Below are 15,382 nucleotides of genomic sequence, written 5' to 3'. Positions count from 1 at the left end.
CCAAGGACTAATTTAAAAATTATGCTTATTTCCCAGCCTGGACCCTACCTCTCTCAGCCAATCCCGTAGGAGTAAGGGGTTCTGGGTAGCAGACGCCACTAAAATAATGGCGGCGCAGTAGTCCTCATTTTTAAGACTTAAATGCTATTCTTTATACCTGACCTGAACTTTTCCTGGAACGGCGCTTTTTCACTTTTTCCGGGCATCCATGTTTAAATTAATCAAGTCATTATATTTTAAAACGTTTATTTAATCACTGATTTTACATATTATTCAGACAGGAAAAAAAAAGTATTCATTTCAAATAACAATGTCTTTTGTTTTTCATTATTTACTTCCAATATTCGAATCAATACAGCAAAAAAAAAAAAATTATTGATCACGTTCACCTCTCTGAAGGCGATCTTTCTTTGTCTCTGGAGTGTCTGTGTTCTCGGCTACCACGATCGGCCCGATCCCTCCTGTGATCTCTATCCTTATCCCTTCCTCTATAGCCGTGAGAACCTCTACGATCTCTATCTCTAGAAGACGAATGCCTCGAACGTGATCCCGAACGGGATCTTCGACGATAAGGTGAACGAGAACGCGATCTCTTATATCGGTCGTCAGACTCTCCCCTAAAAAAAGCATATGCTATGAGTTCACAAACTTAAAAAGTAGGCCTGTGTGACTGTGAGTACAAGACCGGGTACGGAGAAATCGGATCCGCCACGTCTATAATAAAAAAAAAAAATAATAATAATTTTGACCAAAATACCTTCGGTTTCCACCTCGGCTTGGACTATGGCTATTTCTCTCGGCATTCCATTTACGGCGCATTCTTTCATCTTCGCGATCATCAGGTTCGGCAATACCATCCTTTTCTCTCTCTTCACGGGCTTTTTCACGACGATCATTGACGGTTTTCTTCAATTCATCCAAACGTTCGCGAATAGTTATAAATCCCAAATGCAATTTTCCACCAAAATGATCGGCTAAACGTCTATCGTTGTCATGAATACCCAAATAAGCTGAGCAAACTTCGCACACCCTAAGTTTTTGTTGCTGATAACTAGAGGCCGGCATTGAATTGCGATAATCTTGCTGCAAATTAATGTTCAGATAACATTAGATTAATTAAATTTGCAGCCTAAAGACAAAACGTACTTCAGCTTGAGCCTTTTCTTTCCCAATCTCTTCAACTTCCTTCATTAATTTCAATGACTCGTCTACGTTTCCCTCCGCTCCTTGTTTCTCAGCATCAGCTAACTTCTTTCCGATAGCTTCGGCAAGTTCATGAACTTTATTGAGCTGTAATAATTAGATAAATCAATACTTTTTAGGCCTAAGTCACTATCTTTACTCTTTTAAAATCATTTACCTTCTGGGTAACTTCGGAGCTCAACTCTTCTTGAGTTTCGGCAAGTCTTTTCTTCGCGAGTTCCGTTCTTCTATCGCAGTCGTTGATAAAGTTTTGCAGATGATCCATTGCCTAAAATAACCCTAATCATTAAAAACTGACGAAAGAATAATTAAAACTTAAAGATGATATGATCCTTACATCGACATCGTAATAATAGTCTTTCTTTTTAGAACCAGCTTCATAATCAGCACGCAGGGCTAAGTCGTGAATTTTTGGACATTCACCAAGATCCATACGCTAAAATTCATATTCTAGTTTAATTCTACGGCCGCGAATCGCAATTTTTAAAGTAACATAACATAGATTTAATTTTAGAAGTAGGAATGGAGAACAGAGTAATGCGGGAACGCATGGCCAAAATCCCGGACGGACCCCCGTTCTACGGGACAGAGGGGGGTACGAAAGAAGAGGCGGACGGGTCATAGCGACAGAGGTAAAAAGGAATTACGACACAATTTTTCGCCGTCCCCGTCACCAACGTCATCAAAACGTAGTTTAAGTGAGCAGCCAATAAGATAATTTAAACTTTTCGTTACGTGTTGGAGATAGGGGCTCTATACTGGGCTGTGATAAGTCGGAATAACTGAAGTAAATACTAACCGTTCTCCATTTCCTCTTCTAGGGAAGTAGGAATGGAGAACAGAGTAACGTGGACGCGCATGGTCAAAATCCCGGACGGACCCCCGTTCTACGGGACAGAGGGGGGGGGGGTATGAAAGAAGAGGCGGAAGGGTCATAGCGACAGAGGTAAAAAGGAATTACGTCACTATTTTTCGCCGTCCCCGTCACAAACGTCATCAAAACGTAGTTTAAGTGAGCAGCCAATAAGATAATTTAAACTTTTCGTTACGTGTTGGAGGGAGGGGCTCTATACTGGGTGGTCTATGAGTCGGAATAACTGAAGTAAATACTAACCGTTCAATCCATTCCTACTTCTAAAATTAAATCGATCCCTGATTTTACTTAATTCACTTACCGTAGAAGCTAAAATATCGTGAGGACAGCATGCTAAAAGAAAACTTTTGCACACTTTGGGATCGGTGAAGTGTACTTTATAGCGATTATTTTCACCTGCAACGAAATACGTCGCGTTAAATTTCAATGTTTCCATCAACAAACGGAAAATAAAACCAACAAAGCGTGTCAATTAAAATTTGGGCAGCAAAGTTTATATTGTAATTATCCTTGATCAAATTAAGTTAATGATTCATTACCAAATTTGCTGACCATAAAGATATGGCTTGGTTTTTATACTTTGTTTCATGAAAATGAATTTTATCAACTAACATATAGAGCTATCTCAGTTGTGACGCCAGTGCTTAGGTAAAACGTCAGAGTTTTAAGTTTGGCGGCCATATTTGGTACCGCGTTGGTTCTATGAGCAAATACCATGGTTGACGTCACAATAAGGCCTTCTGAGATAGCTCTATTGTGACAAATCACAGGGTTCAAGAATTTTATCAACTAACATATACAGCTAACTCAGTTGTGACGTCAATGCTTAGGTAAAACGTCACAGGATTAGGTTTGGCGGCCATGTTTGGTACCGCGTTGCTTCTATGAGCAAATACCATGGGTGACGTCACAATAAGGCCTTCTGAGATAGCTCTATTATGCACAAATCACAGGGTTCATACAACTTTCGGAAAACCGATTTTACCGACATTTCCAGGTGCAAGACCACCTAGTAATAATTGCAGGAGTGGTTTTTTAAGCAATAACTTAGGGATTGGTTATTTTTAGTTGGAGCAACTCCTTCAGGGAAAACTTACTCAAGCCTCACAAATTTCCCTGACCTGATTTTACAAAAAATTATAAATTTTCTTGAGTTTTAAATGAAATTTTCCTTACATCATAAGTTTATAAGATATGTTCCATAATAAGTTTGTCACAGGTTACTGAGAGCTCGTCATGAAGGGACACGGGTCATACATTCACCCGTAAAGCGACACACGCCTGGTTTTGGCGCTGCTGTCAACCGCTTAGAACAGACTAAATAAGAAGATGGACTGCAAAACCGTGTTCCGTGTGTAGTCAATAGAGTGCTGTCAGAAGCGCCAGTGTGACGTCACCCATACTGTTTTCCCATAAAGAAAAAACGGTAACTGTCATGGCCGCCCATTGCTAAAGGCAGACTCGTGACGTTTAACCTTGGATCTGACGTCACAACTGACAGCACTCTATTCTCGAACTAGCCCTCAGCAAGTCTCTATCATTACGAAGTATAGAAAGCGTCATACTTATGGAAGGAACATATCTTATAAACTTATGCTGACATTTAAAGGTTTTCCAGGTTTGTAAGAACCCTGAATCACCAAAAAATGAACCATCAACCCCAGAAATAAGTGTTTTGCGACTGCTATACTAACTTTCCATATTAAAGGGGTAATAAACTAATTACTCGGGCTTCAAAATCCTTACAAAAATCTACATTTTAACTGAGCTGAAGGAGTTTTCAAACAAAGCTTTTCTTTTAGAAAGGTCGAAGCAAAATTTTCACCTTTCCCCTAAACTAACTAACCCACATTAATTAATTTGTTCATATAATTATTTCTGTGAATTTTGGGCTCCTTAAATAACTAAAAAGCAAGCCATATCCTTTTGTACTTTTTTGTAAAAAGTACGTAATGTACAAAATAAACAATACCATCTCAAGAATGCCTTTAAAAGTACACTGTGTACCATACAAGTACTCATTAGCGATACATTTGCCTAAAGAAAAGGTTTTTCAGCCCTTAAATTTGTCTCTTAGAAATGGATGGAACATTTAAGACAAGAGAGGGAATTCAATATATATATATTAATTTGGTCTAAATTTTAACTCACAACTTATGTTTTTTTTAATAATCGTGTGTGTGTAATGGTTTCCCCATGGAGTTTCATATCAAAGGGAGAGAGAGAGAGGACAAACGAACACGGTAGTAAAATCTGTCCCTGAAAAAATCAGACATACCCAATCTACAGCCTCCGTTTCGGTGGATTTTTTATTTTTTTTTAAAGTTAACCACGATTTTAAATTAATCCAGACTAATTGTTATTATTATTTTTTTTTTGAGCTAAGAGAATTGGACACAAGCTAATTACGTTACGTGAATACTGTGTCAAGACCCATAGGCATTTGGTTAAGACGTGTTTTCCAAGCTTTGTTTGCCCTGTGCATCTGAAATAAACAGGAACTACGTTCTTATAACAGATGTGATTAAAAATGGGATTAAACGCATACGTACTCCTGGAGCTTCTGGAATTTTTTTTTTTTTTTTTTTTTGGTTTACACTTATAAGTCTTATAACACAAACGTAGTTACTAAACATACGTACATTTTAAGATAATTTCCTCCCTTTTAATAACCAAAAATGGCTACACGAGTTGGTAGGGTGAATTTTTGTCATCGCCGTGTTCTGTAGATGTTCAGTGTGCGAACAAACCCCCTTTCCCACATTCAAAATACGCCAAAATACTTAACTTAACATACCCAGCTGATAACTATTATTACAACTAAATTGATATTAAAAACAATCAAACAAGAACCAAAAAATCAATAATAGACAAGAACTAGACCTATTTTTCGTTTCTACGCGCTGCGAAGGTAAGGTTGTTAACAAAAGAAATTATGGATTTTGGGTTTTTCTCACAATGCCAGAGGGCCCTAACCTAAACTCGCCTACTAGAAAATAGGTGACAAGGCTTACCGTCTCTTCCAGTTCCCATTAGCTGGTCCAGCATTTGCCGCATCTGTTCGTGGGCAGACATCCTTTCAGCAGAATTAAAGCACCAAAACGATGAAATTTAAAGTTTTCAATTTATTAAAATATGAAAATTAATACTATAGTTAGCACTTTTCCAGAACCACAATCTTCTTTAGGAAGTTAGGACTAACGGTAAAGGCTAGGCAACGCGGGAAAACTTCGCTGCCCACTGCAAAATGGCGACTGGGCGGGACATTCATAATTAATCTACAATTTGATTGGTCCCGTCCCATATACGTACAAAAACTACAAATACAAAAAACTCGTGCTTCCGGCACAACAAATTATGCCACTTGTCATTGAGTTTTGCATGGAGTAACTTTACAGGAGCGATAATTAAAATATGCTAGACAAACCCTAAAATTAAGCTTGAGTTTTTATAATATTACTCCATGGTGGAAAAATATTTGTGTCCAAAATAAAATGGCATCCACAAACCGGAAGTGAGTTACTGTCGTTTTCGTTTCGGCCTTGAGACTCGAGAGAGTTCGGAGCCAAATGTCATCAGCAATGATATCATTAATATTCATTATCATTAATTAAAATCGTCTACGTAGGACTTTAGTGTGACGTTGTACTTGTTAAGGTTGTTTTTAATTGGTCCCGTCCATATACGAATATATACTAAAAACTCGTGCTTCCGGCGCAACAAATTATGCCACTTGTCATTGAGTTTTGCATGGAGTAGCTTTACAGGAGTGATAATTAAAATATGCTAGACAAACCCTAAAATTAAGCTTGAGTTTTTATAATATTACTCCATGGTGGAAAAATATTTGTGCCCAAAATAAAATGGCATCCACAAACCGGAAGTGAGTTACTTTCGTTTTCGTTTCGGCCTTGAGAGAGAGCGGAGCCAAATATCATCATCAATGATATCATTATCATTAATTAAAATCGTCTACTTAGGACTTTAGTGTGATGTTGTACTTGTTAAGGTTGTTTTTAATTGGTCCCGTCCATATACGAATATATACAAAAAACTCGTGCTTCCGGCACAACAAATTATGCCACTTGTCATTGAGTTTTGCATGGAGTAACTTTACAGGAGTGATAATTAAAATATGCTAGACAAACCCTAAAATTAAGCTTGAGTTTTTATAATATTACTCCATGGTGGAAAAATATTTGTGCCCAAAATAAAATGGCATCCACAAACCGGAAGTGAGTTACTTTCGTTTTCGTTTCGGCCTTGAGAGAGAGAGTTCGGAGCCAAATATCATCATCAATGATATCATTATCATTAATTAAAATCGTATTCGTCTACTTAGGACTTATTTAGTGTGACGTTGTATTTGTTACGGTTGTTTTTAATTAGTTTAAATTGGAATTAATTAGTAATTAATGTTTAAATTAGTTAAATCGCGTTGCAAATGAAGGAAAAAATGAGTTGGTTCGATACAGCGGGGTTCGCGAGTTTGGCAAAATCTGCCCTTACTACTGCACAGAAAACAATTGATAAAGCTTTAGACATTGATGATGCCAATAATCCTCAGGGGACAGCCAAAACACCCCCGAAAAAGGATGCCAAGGAGAATGGTAAGTCCTTTAAATAAATTCACCAAATTACCGCGTCACCACCACGTAATATCTTTATTACAGAAATTGAAACCAGTTTCTTTTCATCATTTGGTCTTGGAACAACAAGTACCAGTTCCTCTACATCAATTTCCGAAGAACCAAAACCAAAATCCTCCCCAAAATCCTCAAAAAACTCGTCGCCTTTGAAGGGAAGCGTTAGCGCTGTTAGCGCTTCGGGAATATGGGGTGACTGGGGTTCATCTTTTTATGTACCCAAATCTCACTCTGATGAATTACACGATCCAAGTAAAACCTGCAGTGACCCCTTAACCCCTAAACCCTCAACCAGCAAATCTTTTATAGACCTGAGTTCATCAAAATCTAGTCCAAATATTACAAAACCCGATGCTAAGGAAGATTATTCCACAGTTCTACTTCAACCCTCCGGCATTAAACTTTTTCCAAAAGAGGATGTATCTGAAGAAATCGCAATCGTACCTAAACCTAAAGGGGCCCCCTTAAAATTGGCATCGAAATCCATTGCCGATAAACCCCTAGAACCTACTGTAAAATCTTCCGATAAGCCCCTAGACCCTACCGATAAAATTAAAACACCGGAATCAATATTAGATTCAGAGCTACGACATACGGAAGAATCCTTGACTGTATCAACATTACTCGCGGAAATAGCCCCCCCGATTCAAAAACCCCCGAGTAAAACTGATATTTCAGTCTCAGCCTTGGTTACCGTTGATCTAAACACCCCCCAAGAAGATCCCGAACCCGAAGCAGCAATTACTTCTTCACCTAATTTAGAAGATTTAAATTTAGACCTAAACGAAATGTCTACGAGTGACAATAATAGTTTGTTAGATACAATCACTCAAAACCAATCAGATGACGACGATGATGACGAAACTGAGGAAGAATTAACAGTAATGGAACGTAAACCCACCACGAAAGCTAGCGAAATGAATTTAGTCCTGCCAGTTACCCCTTGCTTTAAAAATAACAGTGCAGATCCATCACCGACTGATTACTGCTTTGTTGAACAGTTAGATGAAAGCGCTAATAATTCCCCTGAAAAACAGCGAACTGAAACCTCCGAACTCGTTACTAGCAGTACGAGCATGGAGATTATAACTGAAACTGAGATATTGAGTGATTCTTGTAAATCACAGGAAGTCTGTTCTTCCGATTCAGTTCCTCTTACGTCACCCCAAGATGTTTTCAGTTCCCCTGATTCGGTTGTACCGATTCAAGAAGAACCTTTAAGCAACTTAGCTTCCCCTCATTTTCCGGATATTCGCGTTTCCCTACCAACTAACGAAGAAAGTTACCTAAACGTCCCAGTTGAAATGTGTGATAGTGACGTCACTTTACTTTCCCCCAGCGCGGAAGAAGCTGAAAGCACTGATTCCGATAAAGAATCAAATAATGGTAGCAAAAGTGATACGTGTTGTTTAGAATCGAAAGAGTTACGGGAATGCGAGACTAGTTCTTCGACTAGTAAAACGTCCAACTCTAGTTCATCGGGGTCGTTTGTAAATTGTTCTATAGAGGATGGGGATCCTTGTTACGCGAGTCGCGGTGGTGGTGGTGGAGAACATTCTAGGAGTTCTACAGTTGCTTCGGAACGTTCGGATAATAATAGACACGAAACGGAAACTAGTGGGCATACTTCCGGAGATGATATTGAGACGACTACGTCGTCTGATATTGAAATAATTTCGCCTCCAAATGGAGAGAATCCTCCCGGACATCCTTCATCTCCTTTAAAACATATTTGGGTTCCTCGTCCACACGCTTGTCGTACTAAAAGATCAGAAAGTCCAGCGTCCGATAGCAGTAAGGATGGCCTAATGCCTGTTCTTGAAATGGAAGAACTCGTTGGCACGTTAACTTTAAAGAAACTATAGTTTTTCCTTTCCTCTTAACAATAAATTTGATGTATTTTTTTATTTATCTTAGTTAATACTTCGAGGGAAGTTCAATCTGAGATTGATTCTTTGACGAAAGTTAGTCGATCATTAAGCTCGTTGTTACTGTAAAACCCTAATGATCAGGTTGCGAGTCCTAGTGAGAGTAGTGGAAAACTGGACTCGCCGGATCCTCGAGTCCAATTTCCCAGTACTCGCGAGTCCAGCGTGTCCGCAAAAAAGGCAAAAGTTGTTAGTCGAGTCCAATGCGAGTAGTGGAAAACTGGACTAGCCGGGTCCTCGAGTCCAATTTCGCGAGTCCTCGAGTCCAATTTCGCGAGTGCTCGAGTCCAATTTCGCGAGTGCTCGAGTCCAATTTCGCGAGTGCTCGAGTCCAATTTCGCGAGTGCTCGAGTCCAATTTCGCGAGTGCTCGAGTCCAATTTCGCGAGTGCTCGAGTCCAATTTCGCGAGTGCTCGAGTCCAATTTCGCGAGTGCTCGAGTCCAATTTCGCGAGTGCTCGAGTCCAATTTCGCGAGTGCTCGAGTCCAATTTCGCGAGTGCTCGAGTCCAATCTCCCGAGTGCTCGAGTCCAATCTCCCGAGTGCTCGAGTCCAATCTCCCGAGTGCTCGAGTCCAATTTCCCTAGTCCTCGAGTCCAATTTCCCTAGTCCTCGAGTCCAATTTCCCTAGTCCTCGAGTCCAATCTCCCGAGTCCTCGAGTCCAATCTCCCGAGTCCTCGAGTCCAATCTCCCGAGTCCTCGAGTCCAATCTCCCGAGTCCTCGAGTCCAATCTCCCGAGTCCTCGAGTCCAATCTCCCGAGTCCTCGAGTCCAATTTCCCGAGTCCTCGAGTCCAATTTCCCTAGTCCTCGAGTACTCGGACTCGGCATGGACTCGTGTGCGAGTACTCGGAGTGGGCACGGACTCGTGTGTGCGAGTACTCGGACTGGGCACGGACTCGTGTGCGAGTACTCGGACTCGGCACGGACTCGTGTGCGAGTACTCGGACTCGGCACGGACTCGGAATCGCGTGCGAGTACTCGCACAGGCCTAGTTTTTCTATTTTCTTGATAACCTGAAATGTTAAATGGGTTTTATAGTAAATATAGTAATTGGATAAATTATTAAATACAAAATTGTTTACATAATTATTTAGAGAATTGAATCGCAACAGGAACTAATAGAAGCTCGGGAAAAACGCGTTATGGAACTTAGTAAAGAAAATATCGAATTGCATGACTTAAACACGCATTTGCGAAAGTATGCGATTAAAATTAATTAATGTTTGAGATCGAAGTTTGAAATTAAAATAAACATTTGTAGTCGAATTCAACGGATGGAAGAAACCCATAATAAAGATAGCGAAGATGTTTCCAAAATGACTAAGGAATTTTCGCAACGGTTATCGCAACTTGAAAGTCAACTTGAACGCACTACAATAGTAATTTTAATATAGATTTGTCACAAATACTTAGCGACGTAATTGCGATTATTTAATTTGTAATAAGGAACGTAATGCAATGAGTATGGAGCTCCAATCCATGAAGGAACAATCTAGTCGCATGAGTGTTGCCGAAATGGAAGTTGTAATTGAAGAAAAGTCGCAACAAATAACTGAACTTATGCAAGAGGGTCAAAAATTGTCAAAGCAACAATTAACTCTGTCAAATATTATTAAAAAACTTCGGGCTAAAGAGAAAGAGACGGAAGCGACGCTCAATTCGCAGAAAGAAAAGCTCGAAGAACAAGGGAAAGATTTGGAAAGATTGAGACGATCATTGGGTGCCAAAGATGAACAGGAAAAGAAACATATAGACGCCATACGGCAATTTACTACTAAAGTTACTAAACAGGATGAAGAAATCGCCACTCTGAAGGTGCGTGTATTGAGATATAAGGAGTTTTGCAGTGGTGTGCGAGTCCCGTTTTTCGGTTTCGAGCCGAGTATCAAAAAGTCTTTTGAGGATCAAGTATTTAGATTAGGTCAAATTTGGCGTCGAGTCCCGGGGTATTCGCTCGTCCGAGTCCCGGGGTATTCGCTCGTCCGAGTCCCGGGGTATTCGCTCGTCCGAGTCCCCGGGTATTCGCTCGTCCGAGTCCCCGGGTATTCGCTCGTCCGAGTCCCCGGGTATTCGCTCGTCCGAGTCCCCGGGTATTCGCTCCAGTCGAGTCCCGGGGTATTCGCTATAGTCGAGTCCCGGGGTATTCGCTCGTCCGAGTCCCGGGGTATTCGCTATAGTCGAGTCCCGGGGTATTCGCTATAGTCGAGTCCCGGGGTATTCGCTATAGTCGAGTCCCGGGGTATTCGCTCTAGTCGAGTCCCGGGGTATTCGCTCTAGTCGAGTCCCGGGGTATTCGCTCTAGTCGAGTCCCGGGGTATTCGCTATAGTCGAGTCCCGGGGTATTCGCTATAGTCGAGTCCCGGGGTATTCGCTATAGTCGAGTCCCGAATATTCGCTATAGTCGAGTCCCCGGATATTCGCTCGTCCGAGTCCCCGGATATTCGCTCGTCCGAGTCCCCGGATATTCGCTCGTCCGAGTCCCCGGATATTCGCTCGTCCGAGTCCCCGGATATTCGCTCGTCCGAGTCCCCGGATATTCGCTCGTCCGAGTCCCCGGATATTCGCTCGTCCGAGTCCCCGGATATTCGCTCGTCCGAGTCCCCGGATATTCGCTATAGTCGAGTCCCCGGCTATTCGCTCGTCCGAGTCCCCGGATATTCGCTCGTCCGAGTCCCCGGATATTCGCTCGTCCGAGTCCCCGGATATTCGCTCGTCCGAGTCCCCGGATATTCGCTCGTCCGAGTCCCCGGATATTCGCTCGTCCGAGTCCCCGGATATTCGCTCGTCCGAGTCCCCGGATATTCGCTCGTCCGAGTCCCCGGCTATTCGCTATAGTCGAGTCCCCGGCTATTCGCTATAGCCGAGTCCCGGCTATTCGCTATAGTCGAGTCCCGAATATTCTATTCATTTATCCGATTACTCGCACACCACTGAGATTTAGCAATAATTTAATCAAACCTGTTGTTATATTTAAACAAAGAGTGATTTAGAAGATGCAAATGCTAAGGCTAGAAGTATGAAAACGGCTTTAGAAAGCGCTTATAAGTAATTAAAATAATTATTTTACAATTAGCTGGCTTTTAGGTAAGAACTATTATTATAATTTTCCTATTAGAGAAATGACGGACGCTCAAAAGAAACTAGCTGAAAAGGAAAGTGAAATTCAGGAAGCTACGATGAGCGCGGAAATCGTGGCAAAGGAATCCTTAATGCATCAATTAAAGCAAGTTCAGGAACAATCGCTTCAGGAAAGACAGGCTTTGTTAGGACAAGTTACGGAGTTGAGGAGTACGTTAACGGATGTCGAACATCAAGCTAGGCTTAGAGAAGACGCGCTGAAGAATGATATTGCAAATTTGCAGAAGGTATTGCAAGAAACTGATTAGATTTAATTGTTTTAACGAGTTTAATTACAGAGACTCGAAGAAGCTGACGCAATGAACGATGAAATCACAAAAAGCGTGTCTTCCAGTAATTTTAATTAAATCTTATTTATTTTTAAGCCTAATTTAATTGCCATAATTTCAGCAACGAGACCTCTTCTTCGGCAACTAGAAAACCTGCAATCCGTGCACAATAGTCAAACTGCAAATTGGGATAAATTAGAAAAAAGCTTAAACGAACGTTTATCGGCAACGCAAAATCAACTCGCAACCGCTAAGGAAGAGGTTAAGATATTGAATGAAAAGATATTGGAGTTAAATTCGAGAGTTTATAGTCTCGAAACTAGAAATAAGGAATTATCGCATGAAAAGATTCAATTAGCTTCGCAGATTGAGGTCTTGAAAGCCAAACTCTCGCTAACTGAAGAATCAACGTTAAGGAATTCCAAAGCCGCGATTAATGTTAAACAAAAGTTTGCTGAGGAAATTACCATTTTAAAGAAAGAGAAAGTAAGTTCTTTGTTGCATGTTTAATCAGTTTTTATAGGCCTGTCCAAGTGCGAGTTGTGTAGTCCTCAAGTCTAATTTCCCGGTAATCGCGAGTCCGATTTTCCCAGTATTCGCGAGTCCGATTTCCCGGTAATCGCGAGTCCGTCTTTCCCCCGGTAATCGCGAGTCCGTCTTTCCCCCGGTAATCGCGAGTCCGTCTTTCCCCCGGTATTCGCGAGTCCTCGCGAGTCCGACTTTCCCCCGGTAATCGCGAGTCCGACTTTCCCCCGGTAATCGCGAGTCCGACTTTCCCCCGGTAATCGCGAGTCCGACTTTCCCCCGGTAATCGCGAGTCCGACTTTCCCCCGGTAATCGCGAGTCCGACTTTCCCCCGGTAATCGCGAGTCCGACTTTCCCCCGGTAATCGCGAGTCCGACTTTCCCCCGGTAATCGCGAGTCCGACTTTCCCCCGGTAATCGCGAGTCCGACTTTCCCCCGGTAATCGCGAGTCCGACTTTCCCCCCGATAATCGCGAGTCCGACTTTCCCCCCGATAATCGCGAGTCCGACTTTCCCCCCGATAATCGCGAGTCCGACTTTCCCCCCGATAATCGCGAGTCCGACTTTCCCCCCGGTAATCGCGAGTCCGACTGGCCGGTAATGGCGAGTCCGAGTCCCGGTCGGCGAGTCCAGTTTTCCAATACTCGCAATTGGACTCGCAACCTAAAATTTAGGACTCGCATGCCTCTAGTTTTTATTGCAATTTCTATCAATAGGACGAAGCCTTACAACAAATTGAACTCCTAAAACTTGAATTGGAACAGAGCAAACAACGCGAAACTTTAGACGATAGTTTAGATGACGTAGCTCATCGTAGTTCCCCGACTTTATCGTTAACTATGTCCCATCATAGTTCTGTTAGCGAACATTTTAGACCTTGGAGTATGGAAGGCAGTGAAGCGGCTTATGACGTTGGAAATCGGACTCCGAGCTACGAACAGTGGTGGGGCGGTAGCGCGACATCCATGATTGAAACGCTGCAATCGCAAGTTAAAATGAAGGACGGGGAAATACACCATCTTCAAGGTGAAATCAGTCGGTTAGATAGAATACGTGAATCCATGGCTGAAGAACTCGGAGTAATGTCAAGAAAAACTGAGGAACTCGAATCGAGTGTCGCCGAACTGCAAGGAGTTAGAGATGTGTTTAAAGTAAGTTTATTTTTTTTTTTAAATAAATGCGTTTCAGTGGTGTGCGAGTACTCGTTAAGTTTGAGTACTCGGTTCGAGTATCAAGCCGAGTACTCGACTCGATACTCAATAACAATGTATTGAAATACTCGAGAACGTTTCGAGTAGCTTTTTATATTTGGGACTCGACAGTTAAATATCTGGGACTCGACAGTTAAATATCTGGGACTCGACAGTTAAATATTCGGGACTCGACAGTTAAAATATTTGGGACTCGACAGTTAAAATATTTGGGACTCGACAGTTAAAATATTTGGGACTCGACAGTTAAAATATTTGGGACTCGACAGTTAAATATTTGGGACTCGGCAGTTAAAATATTTGGGACTCGACAGTTAAAATATTTGGGGACTCGACAGTTAAATATTTTGGGGACTCGACAGTTAAATATTTTGGGGACTCGACAGTTAAATATTTTGGGGACTCGACAGTTAAATATTTTGGGGACTCGACAGTTAAATATTTTGGGGACTCGACAGTTAAATATTTTGGGGACTCGACAGTTAAAATATTCGGGAATCGACAGTTAAAATATTCGGGAATCGACAGTTAAAATGTTCGGGAATCGACAGTTAAAATATTCGGGACTCGACAGTTAAAATATTCGGGACTCGACAGTTAAAATATTTGGGACTCGACAGTTAAATTATTTTTGGGACTCGACAGTTAAATTATTTTTGGGACTCGACAGTTAAATTATTTTTGGGACTCGACAGTTAAATAAAGTAATATATTTCGGTAGGATACTGAACAGAAGTATAACACGTTACTTCAGATGTACGGAGAAAAGGTAGAGGAGGCTGAAGAGTTAAGACTTGATTTGTCTGATGTTAAAGCAATGTACAGAGCGCAGGTAAGGCTAATTAATAATTTTCCTTGATGACTTTGGTTAATTTAATTTTAATTGTTTAATAATTATATTTCGTTGAAAACCTTGTGTTCAGATTGAAGAATTATTGAAAAAGTCTTGACAAACCATCGAATAACCAGATATAATTAAATATATACTATTTTATTTATTTAATCTAATTATAATTCCACTATTAAAAAGGGGATATTTAATTTTAAAATATAGGGGTTAAATACACGGTTAAAGCTAAGTCCTTATTATTATTTTCCTAAATCTTTTCGCAATTTATTGCTTTTTTGTGATAGTTTCAGATTTTTTTGAGCCAAGGCTTAGCAATCACCAATGGGGGTTTGAGTATTTGGTAAAAAAAAACATTATTTCAAATTCAAAATATATTTAATCTCCTTCAATATGTATAAAGTATATATAATATAAACGAATTTTTATACAAAATATAGGATTAATTAAACTTAGGCGCGTTTTTAAAGAGTTTTGAATACTAATATGGAAAATTTCAATGCAAAGGCTTAGCTACGGATTTTTGTGTATGATAAAGTTAGACCTAAATTAAAATTAACAATTGGCATAGTTTAAATATCATATATTGCAACAAAAATAAGTCTTTAATTAACATTTTGTTTCTTTTAATCAAATTGATTTAAAATAGCAGCACGGAAAGAAATTTGTTGAATAAAATACGTTATCATATTTTTGTTTTGTCTTTTTCTTTAATTTTCGCGCCATTCAGGGATGCCAGA

At 40.7% G+C, this 15,382-nt stretch overlaps 2 protein-coding genes across 5 annotated transcripts in view; one reads left to right on the top strand and one right to left on the bottom strand.

Moving 5' to 3' along the window:
- Window positions 1-15,337, top strand: part of LOC149679757 (uncharacterized) — a 46,101-nt gene extending 30,764 nt beyond the window's left edge. Inside the window, exons 2-14 of one of the 2 annotated variants that reach the window (XM_089835591.1) lie at window positions 6,506-6,687; window positions 6,751-8,562; window positions 8,641-8,687; window positions 9,748-9,851; window positions 9,915-10,032; window positions 10,100-10,468; window positions 11,634-11,698; window positions 11,769-12,018; window positions 12,070-12,124; window positions 12,182-12,546; window positions 13,301-13,735; window positions 14,517-14,627; window positions 14,719-15,337. In XM_089835591.1, the coding sequence (XP_089691717.1) occupies window positions 6,522-6,687; window positions 6,751-8,562; window positions 8,641-8,687; window positions 9,748-9,851; window positions 9,915-10,032; window positions 10,100-10,468; window positions 11,634-11,698; window positions 11,769-12,018; window positions 12,070-12,124; window positions 12,182-12,546; window positions 13,301-13,735; window positions 14,517-14,627; window positions 14,719-14,745 (3,924 nt within the window). In that variant the 5' untranslated portion in view covers window positions 6,506-6,521 and the 3' untranslated portion in view covers window positions 14,746-15,337. Of the gene's footprint in view, window positions 1-5,489; window positions 6,688-6,750; window positions 8,563-8,640; window positions 8,688-9,747; window positions 9,852-9,914; window positions 10,033-10,099; window positions 10,469-11,633; window positions 11,699-11,768; window positions 12,019-12,069; window positions 12,125-12,181; window positions 12,547-13,300; window positions 13,736-14,516; window positions 14,628-14,718 lie in introns of those variants that run through there. The other variant, XM_089835592.1, reaches the window with a different exon arrangement.
- Window positions 230-5,309, bottom strand: LOC149679758 (putative RNA-binding protein Luc7-like 1). 3 transcript variants are annotated; one of them, XM_089835610.1, is made up of 9 exons: window positions 5,092-5,234; window positions 4,487-4,562; window positions 4,229-4,336; window positions 2,379-2,473; window positions 1,541-1,639; window positions 1,361-1,471; window positions 1,147-1,290; window positions 758-1,083; window positions 230-617 (listed from the first exon to the last, which is right to left on the bottom strand). In XM_089835610.1, exons 5-9 carry the CDS (start codon window positions 1,634-1,636, stop codon window positions 386-388), a joined length of 909 nt encoding a protein of 302 aa, XP_089691736.1. In that variant the 5' UTR covers window positions 1,637-1,639; window positions 2,379-2,473; window positions 4,229-4,336; window positions 4,487-4,562; window positions 5,092-5,234; the 3' UTR covers window positions 230-385. The 3 variants fall into 3 exon arrangements, with proteins under 3 accessions (XP_089691736.1, XP_089691735.1, XP_089691737.1); XM_089835609.1 differs by lacking the exons at window positions 4,229-4,336; window positions 4,487-4,562 and having other exon boundaries at window positions 5,092-5,309; XM_089835611.1 differs by lacking the exons at window positions 4,229-4,336; window positions 4,487-4,562; window positions 5,092-5,234 and adding an exon at window positions 4,050-4,068.
- Window positions 15,338-15,382: the final 45 nt, after the last annotated feature.

The sequence above is a fragment of the Phalangium opilio genome, unplaced genomic scaffold (assembly GCF_054372755.1).
Source record: "Phalangium opilio isolate 3A_F unplaced genomic scaffold, DU_Popi_V2 ptg000041l_1, whole genome shotgun sequence".
NCBI classification, from domain to species: domain Eukaryota; kingdom Metazoa; phylum Arthropoda; class Arachnida; order Opiliones; family Phalangiidae; genus Phalangium; species Phalangium opilio.
This window is presented reverse-complemented; position numbering and strand designations above follow the sequence as displayed.

Coding starts and splice junctions, on each gene's coding strand:
- LOC149679758 (XM_089835609.1), bottom strand. CDS start 5,152: ATGTCTGCCCACGAACAGATGCGGCAAATGCTGGACCAGCTAATGGGA. Junction 1,084..1,146: donor AAGAAAAGGCTCAAGCTGAA/GTACGTTTTGTC, acceptor ATTAATTTGCAG/CAAGATTATCGCAATTCAAT. Junction 618..757: donor AGCCGAGGTGGAAACCGAAG/GTATTTTGGTCA, acceptor TGCTTTTTTTAG/GGGAGAGTCTGACGACCGAT.